This window comes from Phaethon aethereus (assembly GCF_964289735.1).
Source record: "Phaethon aethereus genome assembly, chromosome: 11".
Classification (NCBI taxonomy): domain Eukaryota; kingdom Metazoa; phylum Chordata; class Aves; order Phaethontiformes; family Phaethontidae; genus Phaethon; species Phaethon aethereus.
In genome coordinates this window covers 591,858-615,120 of record NC_138587.1, presented here as the reverse complement: position 1 = coordinate 615,120, position 23,263 = coordinate 591,858, and the positions used below count along the sequence as shown (strand labels likewise).

General features: G+C 44.4%; 1 protein-coding gene across 1 annotated transcript in view; it reads right to left on the bottom strand.

Annotated features, from left to right (window-relative positions):
* Window positions 1–1,386: 1,386 nt before the first annotated feature.
* The window catches only part of TMCC1 (transmembrane and coiled-coil domain family 1), a gene marked incomplete at both ends in the record, with an annotated part of 97,858 nt that continues 75,981 nt past the window's right edge, over window positions 1,387–23,263 (bottom strand). Inside the window, 3 exons of the mRNA XM_082004727.1 lie at window positions 1,387–1,701; window positions 4,374–4,509; window positions 11,464–12,398. Coding sequence (XP_081860853.1) covers window positions 1,387–1,701; window positions 4,374–4,509; window positions 11,464–12,398 — 1,386 coding nt within the window. The remainder of the gene's footprint in view (window positions 1,702–4,373; window positions 4,510–11,463; window positions 12,399–23,263) is intronic.

Sequence of the window (23,263 nt, the reverse complement as noted above, 5' to 3'; positions counted from 1 at the left end):
ACTTTGGTTTCACTTTTTAGGGGATTGTTTAAAAATTAAATCAGAGATATTTCTGAGACAACAATTCTTTTAAGTGGACTGTTGATTCAGTATTTCTTTCCTTAAAAGAACCTGTCTTTTCTCTAGGAAGGGATGAAGAGAAATTCCTTATTCTTATCCTGAGGCCAGGAATGAGAGAGTACATGGAAATTAGAAATATAAACATACTCTCCTTCACATTTGGAGAAAGAAAAAAAAGCTCTGCATGACAAAAATGTGTGGAGAAGATAGATGTTTTTCATGATGCTGCATCTGTATGCTCAGGGGGACAGATAAATGGCATATGAATAGCGCTGCGCTCCAGACAGGCCGGCACTAGAAACTACTCTCTGCCCTCCTCAAAACTGTTTTAGGACAAGACGGCTCACAATTATTCACGCATTTCTTCATTTAAAAACATCACTTCTTTATTTAAAAGAAAAAAAAAAAAGGAATGACCCTCCCAACCCCTTCCAAAAAAACCCCCAATAATAATAATAATAATAATAATTATTATAATAAAAAATCCTATTAGAAACAATAAGGAAGCACTGAGAGTTTGAGTATTACACTCTTCAAGTATGCTGTTTGGATTTTTTTTTAAATCTGTGAATATACATATACAAAAAAAACCTTAAAAGTGCGACCAAGGGCTTCTGCTTAAAGAAAGTATTTCAAGGACTACTTCAAAATACTGTAGCACAACTGTGCAGTTACTGTGTATGGCATGAGGCTTCCACTTCATATGCTTAGCAAAGTTAGCCAGCCTTATAGAAAGTTACTGTAAGTCAGGTTAGCACAAATGGTGAACACAGACACTGAGCTGGGGAAGAGATCCACACGTCGCTGTTTTTCTCTTGTTAAGGAAAGAAACCACTCTGCATACATTTGGACATGGAATGTGAGCAGACTTCACAGTAAAAGTTTAGTGTTACAGGTTTGCTGTGGTACCATCATTCAAGGCTGTGCACTAGATTTAGCTTTGCTCATCTTAAGCTAACCATGTTCTCTTCTTCCTGACAGGTTTAGTACAGTAGTTCAAGCCACAATTTAAATTGCCCATTGGTATGCTCCAAGTTTCTGTATTTTATTTATTTCTTTTGTACACTTTAAAGAATCTTAAGATTTGCATCCAAAGAGAACCATGCTACATAAAAATTATCCAGGATTCTCGCCAAAAAGAGTTCTTGAATAAAATCTAAAAAATACTATTGCAATGCATCTCGCAGAGAAAAAACGTTATTCTAAATGTAAACAAATTCACTCGGACACTTTAAAACTTCAGCGGAGTAATTGCTGACTAATCTTTGCCACACTTGCTCACCAAGAGCGCCAGGAGGAGGGCAATGCAGCTGATTCCTGCCACCATCATCTGGGGGGAGACAAGAACCGTTCCAAGTAGCCAGTGATGGCATCCCAGTGCTTCCACAAAAAGGCAATGAAAACCACTATAAATAAAGTGCTGAACGTCCTATTGCGAGTCTTCATGAGGGGCACAACACAGTTGGCCACAGTGGAGACGAAGACGAGGAGGACAGCCATGACAGCCAGGAGGATGTTGATGAACTTCCCCAGCAGGTTCCTGGCCGTGGCATTCTCCAGCCCCTCCAGCTGCACTACTTGCTGCTGCTGCTGCTGCAGCTCCATCTTGGAGATGCGGGTCTGGCATGCTTCCAGTGCCTCCTGTGGGCAAGAACACACCGCTGAGTTGCCAGCACTCCACAAGTCCACCCAGTGGTGGACAGCCCATGGCTCTTACCGACTAGGCCACACCAGGGCCACCTTCCTCACGCCTTACACACCTCCTGCAGGACATGAGTCACTACACCAATTTCATACCCTGCAGCGGGAGTAGAGGAAGCTGTGCCATTTCACGTGATTGAGGGTGAGGAGCCCCTCGTTAACTAGGTACTGCCATTTGTAACACACCACATCATCTCATTTACACCAGAGAGGCTCAGAGAGGACAGGCTGGGTAGAAGCCAGGCTTTGTTAAAACACACATTTCAGCTGCCACTTTGCACTGTCAGCTGCCTGTCCCTGCAGGTGGTGCAATGGTCACCTGAGACCTTACCATCCCTCCTGCCCTGCCATCAGACCCTGAGGGAGGAGGATGCCCTCAGCAATCAGACAGCCTCTGTCCAGATGGGGGGGGGGGGCTACCCACTGAGCTGCTCACTTCAGCTTTGGTTTCAAGAGACCAGTGAGGGGACAAAGGTGCTGTGTCCAGCCAGCACTCCTCTTCCTCTTCAGGGATGCGCATTCCCAGAGCCTCCCGCTTCCACCACCTTCCTTGCAGTGGCTTGTGCTTATCTGACCCTCTGTAAGCCCATTCAATTCTCTAGTCAACCTGGCAGAAAACTAAGTCAACAAAAATAACTAACCAAAAAAGGCTTGGCCACATTTGGCTTCCTTAGTGAGCTGAATGAGCTCAGGGAAAGGTTTGAGGGGCACCCGGGCTGGGACTGCACAGCTGCCGTCACAGGAGGAAGATCTCCTCCTCCAGACTGCAGCACGCTGTGAGCTCCAGGTGACACTGCAAGGGCTGGAGAAAGGAGATGTCTAGGAGAAGGATAAGAAGCATGAGATTTATGAATCTGCCTCTAGGAAGAGGCAAAGCAAAAGTACCAGAAGGAGAAGACCATCCTGTACAAAACAACATCTCTAAAGCACCACTGACTTGGGGGTGATTGTTTTCAGACCTTTTCACTATGCTGAACCTCAGGTGGACCAACCCAACCTGCAGTACAACACTGGCGACATGCAGTAAGTTGGCTAGGAATAAGGAGAAGGGTTAAAGACAATTAATGCAATGAGACATTTCTGCTCTTGGAGGTACAAAGTTACAATTTTTCCATTAATTCTCCCTCAAGATTTACTTTTCTCAGACCTAAAGGCCAACTTCGGGTAATATCTAGAAGTCTGCAGCAACCAGCAGTCGAGATCTCTCAGACTGATCACTGAAATAGGAACCAGAACTCCTTGCCTACAGATTGAACTCTGTCACTGTTCCTTTGAAACATCAGCCCATGCTCTTAACTACTTTTTCATGCAAGAAAACTTAACTTACCTTTTCCCCAGCAATGCTGAGGAACAGTCTGTTCCAGTTTGCAAGTTTACACTAAAAGCACTGAATCATAAGGTGAAGATTAAAAAAAGCTATTGAAATATCCCCACTTCAATTTAAGTTTTCAACCTTACTTCTTCCTGCTGTGTTAAATTAGAGAGAAGAACAAAACCTGAGAGCGTCCTGTTTACTCTGTTGGGAGGCCAATGGCACCACTGTCCACAGACACTGATTTATTTTAACCTTAACTTAAAGGTCATTGTCACCTGTTACACTTCTGTGTCATTGCATGATGTCTGTGGAGGTCAATGAAACATGAGGGCTTGTATTCAGTTATGGTCCCTGAAAGTCTGGGGCAAAACTGATCAGCCTCCTCTAACAGCAAGCAACCTGGCAGGACATTGACTCAACTGGACTTGCAGCTGGATCTGTAAGTGTGCCAAAAGCGCAGCCTGCTCTGTCTCCAGAGGAAATCACCTGGCTGAAGCGCCCCAGGGAGAAGAAAGAGGGAGAACTTTGAGACAGAATTCTCTGCTCACACTATAAACATCTCACATCAGCGATCAAAACTGAGATGCCTGCTGAAACTAGCCCGAGTATTTAAAATGGATGATATATCTGTTTCTGAATAGGCCTTTCTTTACAAGGTTTAGCAGCTGCTTAGATCATTTCCCAGGTCTTCCACTCTGTGGAAGGCCCTCCAACTCCATAATATCTGTTTCTATAGCTTTGGTCTTTTATATACTGAAAGAAGCTTCTAAAAGAAGTACCTCCTTATTTGGGCAAAGCCAAGAGAAAGAATTGTTTCCTGACTGAATGCAGTGGATACACAAAGCCAGTTTTCCTTATATACATGTGACCACTGCTCTAAAATCAGCGACACAGAAACACAGCCTAGGGTCAGTTTACTGGGAACACTACTATAAAAAAAGTTCAGGTCATGGCCCATTAGTTTCCAATACCCTGCAAAACCCTGTACAAAAAGTGGACACAGGCTTCCACTTTGCTACAACTTTTTTAAAAACTGCTCCGGACCAAGTGGCAGGCTCCCTCTGCAGATGAACCTGCCTGCTAGTGCATGGGCACAAAAGAAGAAGTTACTTGGAGAGTTACCCAAGGGTCAGAGATGGAATAAAGGCCATTTCAGAACTCGGTAATATGCAGGTTAGCCATAAAGCTACATGGATTAAAACCAAATATTGAATCACGTAAGTATTTCAAAAGTGAGCGAGTTACAGAAAGAGCAGGGGGAAGACAGGACTTGAGTGTCCTTGTTTCTGTCACTGACCTGGATGTCCCGGGCTCGCTCATAAGACTGATAGGCAATCTTCTCCTCCATGCTGGCCAGCTCCTGTTTTAAATTGAGGATCTCATTCTGGTGGAGCTCAGTCAGGTCATTTAGCTGCTCTTCGAGTCTTTCACATCTAGAAATGATATACATGGTACAGTAGATGTAATGAGAAGCGAACAGCAAAATTATACCAGTAACAATCAAACAATGAACATCATAGGCTTTTTACTGAAAACTAGTGTGGTTATCTCAGTCATTACAAAAGCACGCATTACAATGTAAGGCCCTCTCACTGGGAGTTAAGGAAATCCTTTCTAACAGGTAAGGTAGTGTTAATCCTGTTTCTATCCTGGGGAAAAACACACAGAGCGATTAAATGACAATTGTCTAGTGGTTCGAGAAACCAAGGACAGAATTAGAATAGAGTAAGTTATTCCCCAAACTTTTGTTTAAAACAGTTTCTTTCTAATACCATAAGCCCTTAAGCATTTTCATCTACACTCAGAACAGTAATGGGCATAAAAATGACACAGAAATTACACGTGACCGATGCCTCAGAAAACATGATGGTTCTGTCTGATCTTTACATGTGAGGTCACATAAACATCTTTCACTTTTTTCCTTTATCTCTCATGAATGATTCAGCTTAACTAGTAAAAAGAACATGACATTTAGAAGGAGGGCACATGAATCATTAACCTGCAAGCTTATTTTTCAGTTTGCTATGGTGAATGGACTGGGAGCAGTCCTGAGAAAGAAGGCTGCCCAGAAAACTGAGTTATGACAATTCTGAGAGATACAGGATTGTTTCTCATTGAGGGAGTTTTAAATTGACTTCAATGATAGCTCCATAATGTTGTTTTAGCACTTTCAAAACACATTAGGAATACTTTGCATTTGTACGTGGCACTTCATTTTTGGAATTTCAAGTCCAAATTTTCAAGCAATTCATGCTTCAACACCCTTTTAAAATCAGGCAAGTATTTGTATTACTTCCAAAAGGTAAATGCACACAGAGAGCTAGGCCACAGCTCAAGGGCCGGGAGTGGCGAGCTGGGCACCATCCATACCATCCTCTTCCATCACACTTCCTGCTAGTTTCTCATTCTTGATTCATTACGAGTGACAGCTCTGATGGTAACTAAGGTATGGGTACAGCTATTGTGGCCACCGGGGTTTTTTCACTCTTAATTTCCACCGGCTGTCTTCTCAATGTAACAGCATGGAAAAAGCTTACCGTATACCTCTTATCATCTGAGCCTTGATACTAATAACTGAGAAGTTTCTAAGGAATTCAAGAAGAGATAATTCTTTGTTTTAATTTCAGTTCCCCTCTGGCTCCAGGTGAATTTAAATTATACACACACATGCATAAAATTAATAAACAGTATTTATTGACAATGAAGAATTTAATTACAGGTTCTGAAACTAAGAAAAAAAATGCTTCCTTCCCCCCCCCTCCCCAGATCTTTAGTGCTTCACAAGCTACATATTCAGAATCAGTAGGCCGAAGCTAGGCTTTAAAAATAGTCCTGGCGTTTTGTTTTTAATTGAAAAGCCCGAAGAGAATTTTCATTTACATTCCCAATGCAATAATGCTTTGAACTAAGAAGGAGTGAGACATAGCATGACAATTTCCAACAATCAAAACACATGTGGTCAACCAGTAGTGAGACTACAACAACCACCAGCTGACACGGCTCAGCCCAGAAAGGTGCCACAATAACTGCGCAACCAAGGCAGGACACACAAGAGAACTGGTTTCCCAAGAACAGCAAGCTGCAAACAAGGGAATAGCCATGTGAAGACTAGCTAATGAAGAAGGAGCCCAGATAATTAATATTGCCATTTGTTCCCACCCAACTTAAAAAAAAAAAAACAACTTGCCAATAACAAAGAAATCACAAATAAACCCACTTTTAAGTCCCAAAGGCAGCATCAATTCCTTGAAATATATTCAGTTTGTTAATATATTACAAAATTCTCCAGTGGGTTTATTACACAAAAAAGGACTTAAGCATTTCTGAAAATATCATGAGGTCTTTTAACCTCCTACCACATAAACACCCTTCATAAAACAGCTGTTGCCAGGCAGCTTAAATCCTATTCTCTAGCAAGAAACAATTGTATTTTAGTAACTTCAGAACTACCTCAATCTATAGGAAACATAAGGAAACGCTGCAAATCCACAGAGTTAAAGAGTTTAAGCATAACATGATTAGTAAAAGGGTTGGCTGCAATCCTCCCTGCCCTGAATGCAGGACTACCGGCTTGTTGCTGAACCACACTTCATTTCCCTGCTCAATCCCAGACCTTTTGCAGTTTGCACCCAAGAATCATCTGCACTTTCAGAAACTGGCATGCCAGACAACTGCTGGAATTGGGTTATTTAAAGAAAACAAACAAACAAACAAACAAACAACAGAAACCAAACTGCCCAGACTTACTTTTTAAAATTACACTTCCTCCAGTCATCTCCTTTTCACCCCGTGTCCCGTTACCCACAATTTAGAAAATTCTTTTTTTTCCTACTGTTTTGTACTGGTGTTCAAATTTGAAAAGCTAAGAGAGGTTCATGTGATTTACAGGGCCCAAAGCCAGGGTTTTCCCACTGAAGGATGGTTCACACTTAACTCAGAGGTATTACAAAGGTAAAAGGGATAGGATACCTGTAAAGAGGATTAAGATTATACTCACTCTTCCCTCTCTAATGTAAGAGTGCCAGTGTCTATGCAACACACTCTAAACTTGACTGTGAATACAGCAGTGCCCTGAATGACTAAACCTCACTTTATTTCACGTACAGAAAATACCTCATTAGAATCCAAGAATTACTTTTTCACTAACTAAAGTGTGAAACATACCCTTAAAATAACTAGCCTCTAGACTAACAAGGACAGAAACTTTTCTGTATAACAGACCAGTGACAACTGTCACAAGTATCTCATCATCAGAGATGTTCATATGGAAGACACCCAGTATATTGCTGGGGTGCTCAGCTGAAGTATGGGATATGGTAACACTTCATTTAAAAAGCCATGTCAGATTTCCACACATTTTCTGAGGCTCACTGCTTGGGAATTAAGGAACTGATCTGAAAAAGGCTAAGAGACACAAATAAGAGCATCTCATTTTTTTAAGGGCTTTAAGGCATTTTAATGTAATAGCTGCAAAATACATGGTTAATACAGTGTATGTAAGGGAGGGACATGATGATAAAGACATTTTATCTGCACTCAGTAAGTGCTCTGGTGAGTAAAGAAACTCTGACCCAAACTGATGCTAAAAGATCTTCACAGTATACTGTGAACGGAGTCTAATACCTCTCTTCAAGCATTTCTCAAGATGGACCTTTTTTTTTTTAATAGCTATATCATACAAAATCTCATCTGGTCTTTGTCACCCAAATCATACAAAATCTCATCTGGTCTTTGTCACCCAAATACTTTTTTTTATGCTACTGAACACACTGCTTTCAACAGCAGACTAAAAGCCAAAAGCAGTATCTATTTGCAATATACTTCAAGTATTCTACCTAGACGATATACGGGGGACAGAGCTTATTCCAGAGGGAGCACAAGCTGCTCTCGGTACCTGCATCACACTGTGCTTTGAGCTCTGAACCTCCTCTGGCAGAAGATGACAGCTTTGTAGGGACATTTTAGTGCTTTTATGGCTGGGTGAAGACCTATGTGACCCAACACACTGCCTTCACTGCCAAGCCACACTCCCAAAAGGCCTCTTCAACCCTTCTAGACCTTAAAGGTTAGCACATTTGATCTATTTTAAAATAATGAGAACAGACTTAAGTCCAACAATTAGACTACAGCAAAAATCAGATAAATGAAAGCAGCAGTGTCTAGCATTCTAGCTGACAGATTTCTCCCAAAAGAAGCGTGGGAGACCTAAATGCCCCTTCCAAGGATGCTGGGCTTGGGAAAAAACCCAAAATCTCAGACTGGCCACACTCAAACTATGTGAGCTCATGATTTCACCGTGTACAAACAGGTTCCTAAAGGGACACAAAAGATGAAAATACTCAGCAGGAACTTCATTTCAGTCTCAATAGCACAGAAAGTCCCTGCTTGTACCAGCAAACAGCCACCACCAACCGATGAGATAAGCAACAAGCTATTTCAGTGCCCGCTCCCAGTGCGGAAGAAACACAATGACGGCCAAGGCGCCGCCAGAATCTTCCTTCCTCGATGACTCAGCCCTGGCGGAGTGCCGTGGTGCTCCAGGTCTGGCACGTGCTGCCAGCAGGCGGGCAGGGCAGCACAGCCTGCTCTGGCCTTGCCGAGGGGCTGCCAGGCCAGCCCCGGCACCCTGCAACACCAGGGTGGGAGAACTGGAGTGACTGCACCAGCAAGTCCCTGCCCTGGAGCCAGTTAGCAAACCGGCAGCTACATGATTGATAGGCAAGATCTGGAAGCAAGGAGAACGAGGGAGGAGATGAGGAGGTCATGGAAAACCTGCAAAGCAAGCCATAGCTGATAAATAGAAACTGCATGAACATGCAAGGAGAAAAGATCAGAACCTGCAGAAAAGCAGAACATCTAAGAGAGGAAATGGACATGCTTTGTTCCAGCTTCCAGGTACAATACACTCAGTGTTGCCCTATGACCAAAAGCTTCTCCAAAATACTTCTTTTTTTAAGCTCTAACTGAACTCAGTGCTCGTTTTTAAAAGCTTCCAGAAATAGAGCAGAGTTATGCGGTATTTATAGCTTCTAAATCCAGTTATGATTAATTTGAATCGCCAGTGTCCCAGCTTCAAACCACAACGTCCATTCCCATCTTTTCATTTTTTTCTGAAGAGAGCTGAGGAACAGTCAGAGGAACAGGTGCCAGCCCTCTCTGACAAGGCGGCGGCATCCTCTCTGCCCTCGGACACATCATGTAACCTTCCAGTTCTCAGGGTAATGTTGGCTTTTATCTTCATGATGTTTTAAAATACATAAGCTATCAAAGAAGAATCTACATCTGTACAATAAAGTATTAACCTCACTGTGATTAACCCATGAGCTCCTTGCAGATCGTGCAGTTACCTGCTCACCTCTGAAAGCCTGCAGAGACAAAGGCACTCAGTGTGGTTTAACTGGTCCTCTTTAAAGGTCACACCTTTAATTAATTTGCATCAACGTTCCAAATGGCAGGTCTAAATTACAATCTTTTTAAGCATTTATAAGCCAAATACAGACTCTCCCAGAAGCTTTTCACTCTAGGCTGCCTTGGTTAGTGGTTAGGCTCTGGGCTCACCTCAAGGGAGCACTCAGTAAAGATTAGCGGGACATGACAAATATGACTTCATATTGCACTATACGAGGACCTATGTGAACCTTGCTACATGGTTTCAGTGAACAACCAGCCAGTTTAGCTGACAACGTACATCAGTCCTCAAGGTCTCCTATTGTACTTTCAGGCCGCTCATTCAGCTGTACTGTGCTTGCATATAGCATTCCGCTATGAATAGCTACTGCTGTATGTGTGAAACAACCACCTACACAGCAACAGACAACAGGATCCTTCTTTGCTGGGGAGCAGAAGATAAAACTCCATGTCGTTATGTGAATTCACGACAATGAGGCACTAGGAACCAAAGTTGCTGTGCTGGGCACCAGTTCCAGTCAAATCGCTGATTGTTGTAAAGCTGGATTAGAAAGCGGCGTTGGTCTGGCTTTGCCTATCCAAGCTTTGCAAAGCACACAGAAAGCTTGCTGTCTCTACAAGATCCTAGCAGGCTAAGCCTTTTCAAACATTTTTCCAATGATCTGGCACCAGCATGTCTAAGGAGCTGTAGGGCAACTCCACGTCATACTATGCAAACCAACACAGCAAGTGGCACACGGTTACTTCAGAAAGCCTGTCCCCACACCCAACAAGCAGCTCTGCAGAGCCTCACAGGTCGTGCTTCCCGGCCTGGCCGAAGTGACAGAGGCCATAAGCAACCTCATTACAAAAGCCTGCTGTCCTCCATCAGAACGAGGAGTTGGGTCCCTTACATTTGTTATTTATTTATAGTTTAAAAAGTTAAAAAAGCACAGTTTAAGAAGACCATTGATTTAGACTGCAGTGTCCTGAACGGCTGCAGAAGGTTGCTGGTAACTCTTCCCTCTGGAGCTTGGGGACAAGCCCTTGCTCCCAGTGTGTGACAGGGAGGATGCAAGACATTGTGCTGAATGGCATGGGGCAGCCTGCTGAGAGTTGTCTCCCACCCAGCATGGAAGGAAAAGGGAAAGCGTTTCCTCAGCACCTCTCCATGGGTTGCTTTCCTCAGTGGGGAGGCAGGTGTAGCCTCAGGGTGACGGGAGGAGCTGGCTGCCATACCATACTGTCAGGCTGCATCCCTGAAGCCACCGTCACCTCTTCCCTGTGACCTGATCAGGGACTGGCAGTAATGCAGCAACTTCTCTGCCTTTCCATTCCTTCCAGCAAGGGGAAGGCTGGTGGAAACATCGGTTACCCACTTCCACAGCCACGTGACCTCCATGACAAGAGCATTGCCAGTATCTGACATTTAATTTAACTTCATTTCATTGAATCCTGCCACTGTGGGGCTCAGCAGAAAAGGGAAGGGGATATCCTAGTTTTGGCACATGGGCAAGATCATGTCTTTTTCAAGAACCCTAAGAAAGCTATATATTTCTTTCTCTGATAGATATGGAGCTGACTGTTGGAGGAGGCAGGGTCAGGATACTGTCCACATGTAGTCCCGTCTCTTGCCTAGACACAAACCTTTGCTGGATTTTTGCAGGGCAAAGCCCTGTCTGGATAATAGTAACTGCATCAATGTACTCCTGGTCTTTTGGGACACCTTTCTAAATTTCTTTGGCTTGACTTTTTATCTTGAAAACACTAAGAAATAACCTTTTTCCTTGCTGTTTCTTTCTTGTACAGAAAGGGAGATGAGCAGCGAGATAATGATATTTACAGAAGACAAAGCTGGGAGAGCAAAATCATGAGAAGACTGCAGAACTTCCGATCTAAGCCAGGCTGCTGGGAACAGCCTGCTGAGTAGTACTATGCAGGACTCCGGTGCTCTGCAACTCACCGAATTTAATTCTGAAACAAAGTATGAAAGTACGTACCTGTACCGCTCCTCCTGCAGAGTCTGCATTATTAACGAGTAATCCCTCTGATAGCGAACCTTAAGGTCCTCAAATGATTCTTCCAGTCTTGCCTGTGTCTCTCGAATTTCTTGAATCTCATGCAGTATTGCATCAAACCCTGAGCTCTGCATATCCAGAGTGTTGGTTTTGGAGCTAGAAGCTCCCACAGGGCCCCCTGTTGTGCTGTTGGCTCCCACTGAGCCTGATGTGGCACTGGAGCAATCCTCTTCACTGCCATATTTTGGGCTTGACTGAAAGTTCTGAATAACACCTAGAGCCTTGCCTCCTGTCCCATCTTCCTGGCCTTCTTCTAAGGAGTCTTTCAGATTAGCAATGTTGTCTGCACTCCCAAACTTGTTCCTTATGAGGGATGCAATCTCCCGGGGTTTGGAAACCACAGCTCCTGCTGCTGAATGTGTGGCTTGGGAGAAACTGGAAAGTCCACCTTTTACACTATCTACTACTCCCTCGCTGAAGCCAGTGACTTTTGCTCCAACATCTTTCAAACCCTGATGCATATCCCTGAAGACATCCTTCGGCTGTCGAGGGATCCCATTCTGTTCAATCTCTCGCAGCTTTCGATGGTAATGTTCTAGTTTCTTCTGCAGCTGCAAGATGGTCTGGGCTGACTTTTGATTTTTCTTCTCAAACACTTGCTTAATGCGGGCACTCTGTTGCTTGTCTGCATTGTTGGCCAGTTTCAGGTACTCTGCCACATTGTCATCTCGGGCTGTTTGTTCTATTTTTATCTGCTCAGTCAACTTCAGTATCTTCTGCTGCAGGTGTGTGATAGCCACTTTCGTACGCTGAGGATCTGGGGTCCCATCAACAGAGTCTGCATTGATGCTGCCATCAGTGCTCGAGGCCACTGCACTAGAGGTCTGCGCTAAGCTGCTGACTTCCAATCGCTCGATCTAGGCAAGGAGAGAGAGAAATATAAGCACTAATCACCCAACTTGACAAGTAGATGTAATTCTGCAGAAATACACCTTTTTTCTTCTGGCCAGTGTAGAGCATTAATAAATTGAGCTTCATGTGCTTTACAGACATCTAGTAAAAGCTGAGAAAAAAGCAAACCCCCTCATACTTAAGCCAACTTAATGGCCTCAAACAACCAAAAACTCAAGCCATGCACCCCAATTTGGCAGGCTGAGTTCTCTGAAGTTTTGATACAAGGCCAGTAGCTCTATCAGCCAGCGAGCAAAAAGAAGGTAACTGTGAAAGAGTGAAAGCCACACAGATCAAATATACAGCAAACCCAAGTTACTTCCAGTGCTTCATCTGTTTGCAGGAAAGCAAGCAACACCAAAACTTACCAGAAAACAAGAGACCTACTAAGGTCACTGCTCAAAGCAGAAATAGAGAGCCCTTCAGACCTCTGAAAACATGCCCTGCCACACGCTGTCAGGCCTGCAGTGCCTGCTATAAGCGATAAACCCTGTGAGCAGGTGCCTCCAAGTGGAAGGAAAACAGGCAGCAAGTTTCAGAGGTCAAACCCCATTTTTAGCCAAAAAAAAAAAAAAAAAAAAAAAGTTAAACGCTAGTGCAGTGCAAACTAACGCCGACGTTTTTCAGTCGGCTGGAAGAAGCAAGGAGCGGGCGGTTCATCTGCAACGCGACGCTCCCCCTCCTCGGGCCAGATGCGCCCCGAGGCTCATCAGGGGCCGAGCCGCCGCGGGGGGTCCTCCGGCCGAGGAGAGCCGGCCAAGCCCCCTCGCCAGCCTGGGGCGACCCCGCCGAGCCCCCCCGGCCGGCCCGCGCCCCGCCGTACCTTGGCCCGGCGGAGCAGCAGCGCCCGCTCCCAGTGCATGGCTCCCGCCGGGCGCCCGCATGGCTCCTCCGCCTCCGCCGCGCCCTACCTGGGCCCGACCCCGCCCCGCAAAGGGCAGCGCCCGCCCCGCCTCAGGGCAGAGCGGCCCCGCGCCCCTGGCCCCACGAAGGGCGCCCCGCTCCGGGAGGGAGGCTGCTGCGCCGCCCGGGCCCGGCGCCCACCGGGGGACGGCCCAGCCCCTGCCCCTGCCTCGCGGCAGGCACGCGGTCCGGAACAGCCCCCGCCCCGCTCGGCCCTGCCTCGGCCGCCCCCGCTGCGGCCCCCGCGGGGCGGCCCCGGGCAAACGCCGACCGCGGGCCGCCTCCGACCGCGCGTCGGGGGTTAACACGCAGCCAGGGGCGGTCCGGCGCTGCGGAGGGGCTGCGGTACGGGGGATGCTGCTGGGGAGGCAGGGCGCGGCTGCCGCCAGCCCCCGAGAGCGAGGCGTGCGGGAAGGGCGGGCAGCGCGCGCCCCGTTACCGCAGCGGGGGGCTGTGCCGTCTTTCCCACTGATGCTCGAGCCTCGATCAGTTACGAACGCTTCACCTCCAGACCGCGTCACCATCGCTTCTCGGACCTCAGGCTGTTGTGTTTACTGAGGTCGAGCTGCATTTGGAAAGGCAAACTCTAAAAATGATACTCGGCACCACTTCCATTTACGTTTTCAAAAAAGGAATCTGTTCTAATGGATTTCAAACCATGCAAAACCAAATACAAGTTTTGGTTTCTGTAGATGCAGCGAATGGCCCTGTAACATGCTGGATAAACAGGTGGTGATTCATGCCCTACACATTTAGCAAACAAGCTTTAATGGTACGCATTTGGTTTTCTCCATGGACCCAGCGGCTTGATCTAAACACTGGGCAGCATCCCAGATTATTTTCTTTAAACAACTACTACCCAATTGAAAGCTTACTCCCCAAATGCAGAACGCATTCCTGTATTTGCCTTGTCAATATGTAATTTAAAAAAAAAAGAAACGCTATTAGAGTTAATTGTATCCTTCTCTCTAGTTTCAATATTCTATATTTATGATTTAACACAACAAAATTAACACCCTGCAGTAGACAGGCAGCACTGTTGTGTGCTGCAGCAACGCCAGCTAGTGCCAAGCAGGGTCAATAAGGCTCCTTCCCAGCAGCCTTATGCTGAGGTTTGCTGTTTGCTATCACATCAATAGAAAACCAGTTAAGACATATGGAAAACTCTACTGATTTATTTTCTAGAGCAGTTCAGTTGCTGGCAACCACAGAATATCAGTTTTCAGTCTGTAGTGACTGCAGAAATATCACTGTGTGTATAATTACTGCACATTACACTAATAGCACATTCTTCCTCTCAGACATGAGTTTTGTGAGAGAAAAAATTTGTAGAAACTTTCTCTTCAATTGGCTTTAGCATATCTCTGCAGGTTATCTTCCTATACCCGTGACAGAAAATAAAGCAGAAGAGCTATAGTAGGATAAACCATGTTGGGATAATTACTTTATAAACACCAGCTGTGTGGATATTATTCTGTAATAACAAGAAGGATTTTTTCCAATTAAAAAGCAAATGGCTATACAAAGTGCTATTCTGGGACAGAACTGAGACAATTGAAGTACCTCCTCTGTATCGACAAGGCTTTAGAAAGGGAAGATTCAGCACAAACCGGGTCCCTGGAAAATGCTGCTGACACATTATTGATTTAACATGGCTGGCAATCTGTCCTGAAAAGAAATTGGTAAATGAAATACTGTAATGGTCAATGTTTGTACAAAATAGGGATTACAATTCAATTAGTCAATCCCCCTTGCAATACAGTTTTCCAGTATATTAAGTCAGTCCAGATAGAGTGGACCTGCATGACCTCCTACCAGGCAGTATACTGAAAACTTTGGCGCTACACCATAAACTGAATGAAGTCATCTGAGGACCTTATGCTTTCTCCCCCTCAAGATCTTATCAAATTCTTAGCACTTGCAACACTGTCAGGCTTTCCCTCCTGAAAAAGTTTTTCTATTTATCTATCCTGCAACACACAGCCCAAAAAGAACCTATGACTTTGCCTTTTGGCGCTGCTGAAGATTAAACACAATAGTTCCTTTAAAGGTGTTTCACCTTTTTAAAGCTATTTCAGTAAATGCACATACCACAGAGTCATTCACCAAGATGACTGTCTTTTTTAAACAAGCAGGGCAGCTGGCTTAAGCAAACAGCAGAATTCAGAGCAAGCCTACTGTGAGGCGATTGCTCAGCTCCTGCTTCCTTCTCCTGTATTCGGACCTTTAAAAATGTGGCTGAAAAGCATCATGTTACTTGGAATAAAAATATATGGGGCAAGGTGAGACAGGGGAGCTGAGAATGACGACTGCGGAGAGCTGCCTGGATTAATCACACTTCCTGGTGACTGAGCACCCCCAGTGGCAGTGAAACTAATCTTGAAAAATTATTTCCTTTTCCCCACCGTGCTGAAGGCAGTGCACTCATACAAGCAGAAAAATCTAGGAGACTCATAGAAAGTCATAGGTTTTAGACTTCCTGTTAGGAAACACCCCTTTTTAAGAGCATCGTTAGCGTGCAGCTGGCCAAGATGGGGTGCTGCAGGGACAGGCATGGGGAGCAGCCGAGGCACGGTGACTCGGGCCAACCCCTCCACACTGGGTGGGCAGATGGTCTCCTGCCTCGGGCACGCACAGGAGTGGAGACCTGCAATCTCCCACGACAGATACAAAACAGTCAGTTCATTAGTAAATAAGATCTCTAATTAACACCTTACACAGAATAAAAATTAAAGGGGAGAAAAAAAGGAGCGTCCTTTGTCTCTGTCCACATCTGCAGAGTTACAGTGCCCAAAGGCGCATCTGCCGCGCTCCGTCAGACCCCCCACTTGCCCAGCACCCTGCAGAGCACACGTCCTGCCGACTGGCACATCCCGAGACCTCAGGTGCCACGGGAGGTACGTGGAGTGCCCCATCTGATCTGAGACGCCTGACTGCTTGCTCTTTGTATTTCCAGAACACGCCTTGTATTTATTAGAATTAACAACTCAATGCTTGATATAGGTAATTACTTTTCACTTCCCTCAAGTCTCCTTACACTTTCAGCTGGATGCAGAATCACTTACTTCCTGCCCTCCTCTGCTGAATGGTGCCTCTGAACTTCAGACTAACGAATTATTTTAAGGTACCTTTATATGAAATTTTTAGAGGGAAGGAACCCACCACAAATTAACGTAAATAAATGAAACAGTGAAAATAAAGAGTGCTTGAGAAAGTTCTTTGCAGAAAAAAAAACCCAAAACAACCAAAACCCACACAAAACAGTGGGTTTTGAAAATGGACAGTACTACTATAAAGATAGTAGAATCAAAGTTATTTTGGAAAATACTTTACTTGACTAGTTGCTTATGGTCTGCTGCTGATGGAGAAACCAAATACCAAGGAAAGGAGTTTTTTGCACTTGCTGCTTTGCTGCAAACCATAACTGATTTGGTTAGTTAAAAAAAAAAAAGCTTGGTAAATGGTGATGTTTCCAATGGACTTCGTCCTGTGTATTCATCAACATGGAATACTGTATGTTATTTTTCCTTCTAAAAGCAAAAAGATGGCAAACTGCACTAAGTAGAAAATTTAGAGAAAATATATCTTGACAATATGAAGAATCAATCCCTTTAGATGCAAGAAATTTTGTCAGTAGGAAGGTATCCATAGAAAAGGAGGGTTGAGATTAGTTAAAACATGTGATTCTCACATTTAGCTTTAATTTTCTTGTTTCCGTCCTAACATGTTCTTGGCAATATTTCTTATTTTGAGGAGTCAGAGGAAGCTTAGGGAGAATACCTTTTACTGCTTTCATGCAGGGTTGACAAACACTAGTACACAAACATCTGTTCAACAGATCATATGTCACGCGGAGCAGAATCAATCTTTTGGATGCTGCCAGAGTTTCCACTGAATTAGTAGCAACCCCAAATTCACATCAGTTCCACAAGTTCTGCACTCCAAGAAGAGCTGTCTTTTTAAGAGGTATGAAACTGAAAGCCTGGCAACCTACAGCTGTAGAAAAAACACAACTCTTGATATAGGGACAGGGCTGTTAACCTCAGTGTCTTGTAATTACACTGTAATTTCTCATTTAGCCCTGCATTTTTCTTCATTTTTCTCCACTTCAGTAATTGTACAGTGCAAAAAATGTACGGAGGCCATTAGCCCACAGTGTGATTATAGATATGCATTAAACCATCTAAACGCACGTTTGTGTGAAGCCCTGTGAGGTACAATGAAGAGATATTTAAACATCATGAATTACTATGAGGTACCTTCAATGTATTCAATTAAATCCAATTGACAGCCAGAAGCCACCTCACTGCATGACAACTGCAGCACATGATTCTTTAAACATCTGAGTCAAGGTGACATCAACTCTGTTGTCCCGTTAGTAGACAGCATGTCATGTCCCTACTGGATCTGATAAAGACATAGCATATTGCAAAATTTATCCTGGGCCCCAAGTAAACAAAAAAAGTAATACAAATTACTCTGCCCGACTCACCTGGGAGCTGCAATAAGCTATTTATGACCTATGGTTGAGATAGCTTTTTCTAATGCTTTACTTTTTAAAGGATGTTACAGAATCACAGACCAGTTGAAGTTGGAAGGGACCTCTGGAGGTCATTTGGTCCAACCCTCCGCTCAAGCAGGGCCACCAAGGGCCACCTGTCCACGACCATGTCCAGGCAGCTTTTGAGTATCTCCAAGAATAGAGATTCCACACCCACGTATTACATTTGTGGATATATCTGTAATACAAACTTGGACCTGTAACCCTTTTCATCTGTCTGCTGCAATGCTAGCACACATTTGATAGTAGCAGCTCTTCGGTTCACTTTTTTATTTCAAATTGCATGTTTATATCATTGCAAATCTTGTGTAATAACATATGTAAGGGAGAAGATATAGGTTCATTCCCCCTTGATTAAATACAGACAGAAGATCCAAATACTGCTGAACTGAACCATCCCTAGGAAACACAACAGTCCACTCGGGTGTGGATTCATTTAAGAATCCTCCTTCCCTCAGCAAACGCCCACTGCAAATACATGCTCCTGCACTATGTAACATCTACCTTGGATTTACGGTCAAGAAGAACACAAAAGAAAAATAAAGAACAGGTCCAGTGTGATGTCTCATGACACACTGTACAGTTAACCTGCGCAATTTTATTGGCCAACTGAATCTTCAGAAACTGTAGCAGCTTTGCATTTTAACAGGCTTTCATCTACTTAGCCACAGAAACTGCTGGTCATCATTCCCAGCAACTATTTTGAGTTGTCCCTATTACGCTCCTAAATCCAAATCAAAACCAAAACTGGCTAAGGAAAGCATACAAACAGATGGACAGCTCAAGGAAGTCTTGCTGTGTATTTTTCATAGTACAGCTCATTGGTTCGATTATAATTGCGGTTTCTAAAAGATAAATAGCCTTTGTCTGTGGTCAATCAACCCTCAAAATGGTGGGAAGATCATCCTGGTTGTGGAAAAAAACAACACTGTGAGAAATGACCGTGAAAAAAATACAAGAAAAAATTCCAATACAATCCCTTTGCCTGCCAAAGATAACAGCTAGAGCAAGGAACCAACACTGGTAACACCAAGAGGAAATGGCTTTATACCTTACTCACAGTAGTTATGCAATCATGAGTGATGATTACTACAACACACATGCACTCATGGTACCTCTGCCAGCCCAGAGCCATGCATGTGGTTCCCAGCATTCCTGCACAGCCAGCACGTCCTCACTCTGCAGAAAGGGAAAGAGATGGCAGACACATAGCAAGGGACAGAAGGGCTAGCTGGCAACCACAACAATAGAGCAATTTTTACCATATGCTCAAGAGACTTAAACATGATTTAGCATCCCCTTTCTTTGGTGGTAGTGGTAAGTGAAGCATCTCCCTGCCTAACTTTGTATTGTCACAGCAGGGGGAGAGAAAAAACAATTCCCTGTGGGGCCGAGGTGCGAGCTAACCTGGGGACTGACCCACGTTAAGAATAACTGAGCGATAAGGAACTTGGAAATATTCTTATTCTTAGTAAGTTCCCAAACCTGGTTCACCATAAGGCTCCACACACCGTGTAGCAGCAGGACTGCAGGAACACTATAGGAGGGAAAAATGACTGGGACTGCTTAAGTTGGCGCCGGTGCCAAAAGAAACATAGATCAAGCTATGGCTTGAGGTATACATACAAACCCTCACCCACAACTTGGTATCTGGTAAAGCCAGCGGCAGTATGACTCTCCAACGGCCTTGTCACCTAATTCAATATGAAATGGAGATGTGACTTCATATGCTGCTTCAAGTGTCAGAAACAGAGTTTAGCTATAAAACAACCTGCTGTATTTTCCTCCTATTTGTCAATGGCAGAAATCTCCAAAGGAGAACAATATTTCAAATTCAGCAGTCACTGGGAGGAACACTGGAAGATTCTGCTGCCATGTGACATCATACTTGCTCTATCAGACCGTCACGTAACCTATTCCACAGGGGAGCGTCAGGGAAGTCTGTTAGTGCAATTGCTCAACACGAGCATTCCCTGCAGCACAGCACGGCAGAGCTTGGCACGTTTCTCCTGTTTGAATCTACCTCCCTTGGGCAGCATGCGCCTCGGGAAGCAAGTGCTATCACTGACTAGCTGGTTAAGAGGTAACTGAAGTTACAAAGCTGATTTACACCTTTCCCAAGTGCAGTTCATGCACATGCATCCGACTGCTGGTCAGCCAGGAGCAGTGGGCTGAGGCAAAGAACACCACGCAAGCTGTTTCCTCAAACGGGATGGAGACACACAGGACCAGGCACCAGCTCTGCCCTCAAGTATTTATTTACACCCTAGAGACAGAAGGAGACTGACAAAACATTGTGAAATCTCCTCTAAGATGATGTTTCTTGCTCCTTTAATTCTTTTAAAAAACCTAGTTAGAATCATAGAATCAATTAGGTTGGAAAAGACCTTAAAAGTCATCAAGTTCAACCGTTAACCTAGCACTGCCAAGTCCACCACTAAACCATGTCCCTAAGCACCGCATCCACACGTTTTTTAAATACCTCCAGGGATGGTGACTCCACCACTTCCCTGGACAGCCTGTTCCAATGCTTGACAACCCTTTCGGTGAAGAAATTCTTCCTAAAATCCAATCTAAACCTCCCCTGGCACAACTTGAGGCCATTTCCGCTTGTTCTGTCACTGGTTACTTGGGAGAAGAGACCAACCCCCACCTCACCACAACCCCCTTTCAGGTAGTTGTAGAGAGCGATGAGGGCTCCCCTCAGCCTCCTCTTCTCCAGACTGAACACCCCCAGTTCCCTCAGCCGCTGCTCATCAGACTTGTGCTCCAGACCCCTCCCCAGCTCCGTTGCCCTTCTCTGGACACACTCCAGCACCTCAACGTTCTTCTTGTCATGAGGGGCCCAAAACTGAACACAGGATTCGAGGTGCGGCCTCACCAGGGCCGAGTACAGGAGCACGATCACTGCCCTGCTCCTGCTGGCCACACTAGTGCTGATACAGGCCAGGACGCTCTTGGCCTTCTTGGCCACCTGGGCACACTGCCAGCTTGTATTCAGCTGGTTGTCGACCACCAGCTCCAGGTCCTTTGCTGCCAAAGACCTTACCTTCTTGACCTGAAATCTTGAGAAAAGATATTTTTGAATGCAGAAGAGTAAGGTCAATTCAGTAATGGTTTTCCAAAGCTACAGACTAGTCAAGAACAAAATCAGCAGTGCTGTTGAATAAATGGGGCAGTAACACCAACATTATGGGTACACTGCAAGTCCAAGGGAAGGAATAAAACAATCTGAATGGAAAAATAGGAAAGAACTGAATTATACACAAGGGCTTGCAGGAACTTGATTTTTGAGGTGGAAAAGGATGACACAGCAAAAGATATGGCCAAAATAACATTCATGGCTGTTTATTTTAGCAGCCCCAGATTTTTAATCAAGGGGGGACTGCCAATCCGGCCAGAAGTTACAATAATAAAGATAGGAAATGAGGTAAAGCTAAACAAACATTAAGTATAGGAACTGGGAGGAGAGGGTGGATTTGGAAACAAGTTTATACAAGCTTTTATCAGCAAGTGACTATGTAAAATGACGGGGGGGTGTGTGTGTGTGTGTTTTTGTTCTTGTTTTGTTGTTGTTGGGTTTTTTTAATTTAAAAAACCCCAAACAATCCAACTTATTTCGGTTTCCCGAATATGTCCGAATCATATCTCATTACCTTAGAGACAAAATAATTGTTAACACTTCCTAGAGAGTAATTTGAGAGGGGTTTTTTTATGCTTCAACCCGCTATCTAATAAATACAGATTATTATTGCATCTTACATATTCATTTGTAAAGAAGAGAGTTTAATTTTCAGATTGCAAGTTAAATTTGACTTGCAAAGCAATGGAGCAAACTAGGTCTGGAGTCTGGGAGAACAACCATCTCTGTGCGCTTACTCTGCATAGAATAGCCGTATAGGAGAGCAAGGATTTCCCCCCTTTTTCAGGAGATTTTTCTCTGTTGAATTTTAACATGCAAGTCATCTCCAAGTATTTAGTCTAAAGGGCTCCTGTACAGGAGCACAGCAACTGCACTTCTATACTTACTTCACTTCTTTTTATTTATTTTTAGTTGTAGTATTTTCTGCAGGTACAACACAGAGCGTCACCGTAACCAAAATTCATCCTGGAAGCAGTTGATCCAATCAACACTTTATACAAAAAGATAAATATTTCAAAACAGCAGGATTCATGTTTCTTGTGAACATATTTCTTTGTCATTCCTGTATAGCATTTCTTAACATATTGTTCCCTTATTTAAAGCCTTTCTAATATAACACAAACATAGTACATCAGCTAGTATTACACTTGCCAGAAAGCTATGCAATGGAGCTGGCTTCAGAGACTCCTTTCCTGTTCAAACGTAGCTTATTGTTTAGCTCCAAGTGCTGCAGGGTGCTCCTGCATTAGCACCAGCTAAATCCATGAGATTGCTCCAAGTGGCAACTTCACTTGTCAAGGACACGGAGAAGCCGTGTGGGCAACGGCAGTCACTACAGCACAAGAACACGCACGTTCCCCAGGGCTGCAGACAGCCGGCACGAGTGCTTTCAGGAACCTGGAAGAAGAAAACACTAAGCAACGAGACATCAAAGGGAAAGGTGCGTTCAAGGGATGACGAATACCCAGCAGAGTAAGGCAACAAGGCACTTGTCTAGAAATACATAGCAAACACTGAGTTAACTAAATACTGAAATCACTATGTTGCTTTCAATATTCGTGTAAAAAGCGAGAAGCCTGATCTAGAACTCCATCTAGAGACAAACCCTACTGCAGCAGCATCTCCACAACACAAGGTGAAAGGCTCAGGCTACCCTGGCAGCAGAACTGCCCGTATCTGATTTAGAGAGCACAGAACACGGTATCCTATGCTCACTACTTTTCTCTCCAGCCCTCAAGGTGATGTATTAACCTGATTACACACGCCAAGATGCAAAGTATGCAGACCTATCAACCTGGAATGTGGAATATAAATAAACCCCTCCTTCCTTACTGCTCGCTACCTCAGCGGTCTGTACCGCTTCAACTCTGCATTTCTAACAGAGCTGTTCCCAAGAGCCACCTGTGTGACACTTTTCTTATGAAGACTGATGAATGCAGTGAGAAAAAGTCCATGTGCCAGTATAGGAGATCCAGATCTTCCCAAGGGAAAATAATGAGTCTATTGAATAAATGTGATTAGACATATACGCTTCAAACACAACAGCAACACCATGCAATTTCTCAGCCATGTCTTCTGTAGATGATAACAAACCCTAGGCAAACATTCATCTACAGCAAAGGCAAATGGAAAAAAAAAAGTCTGGATCCCATATTTCTTTCTTCTGCAAACATCGGAGCCACAATGCACTGGAGAGCTAACTCCGGCAACCTGAAGAGAAGTAT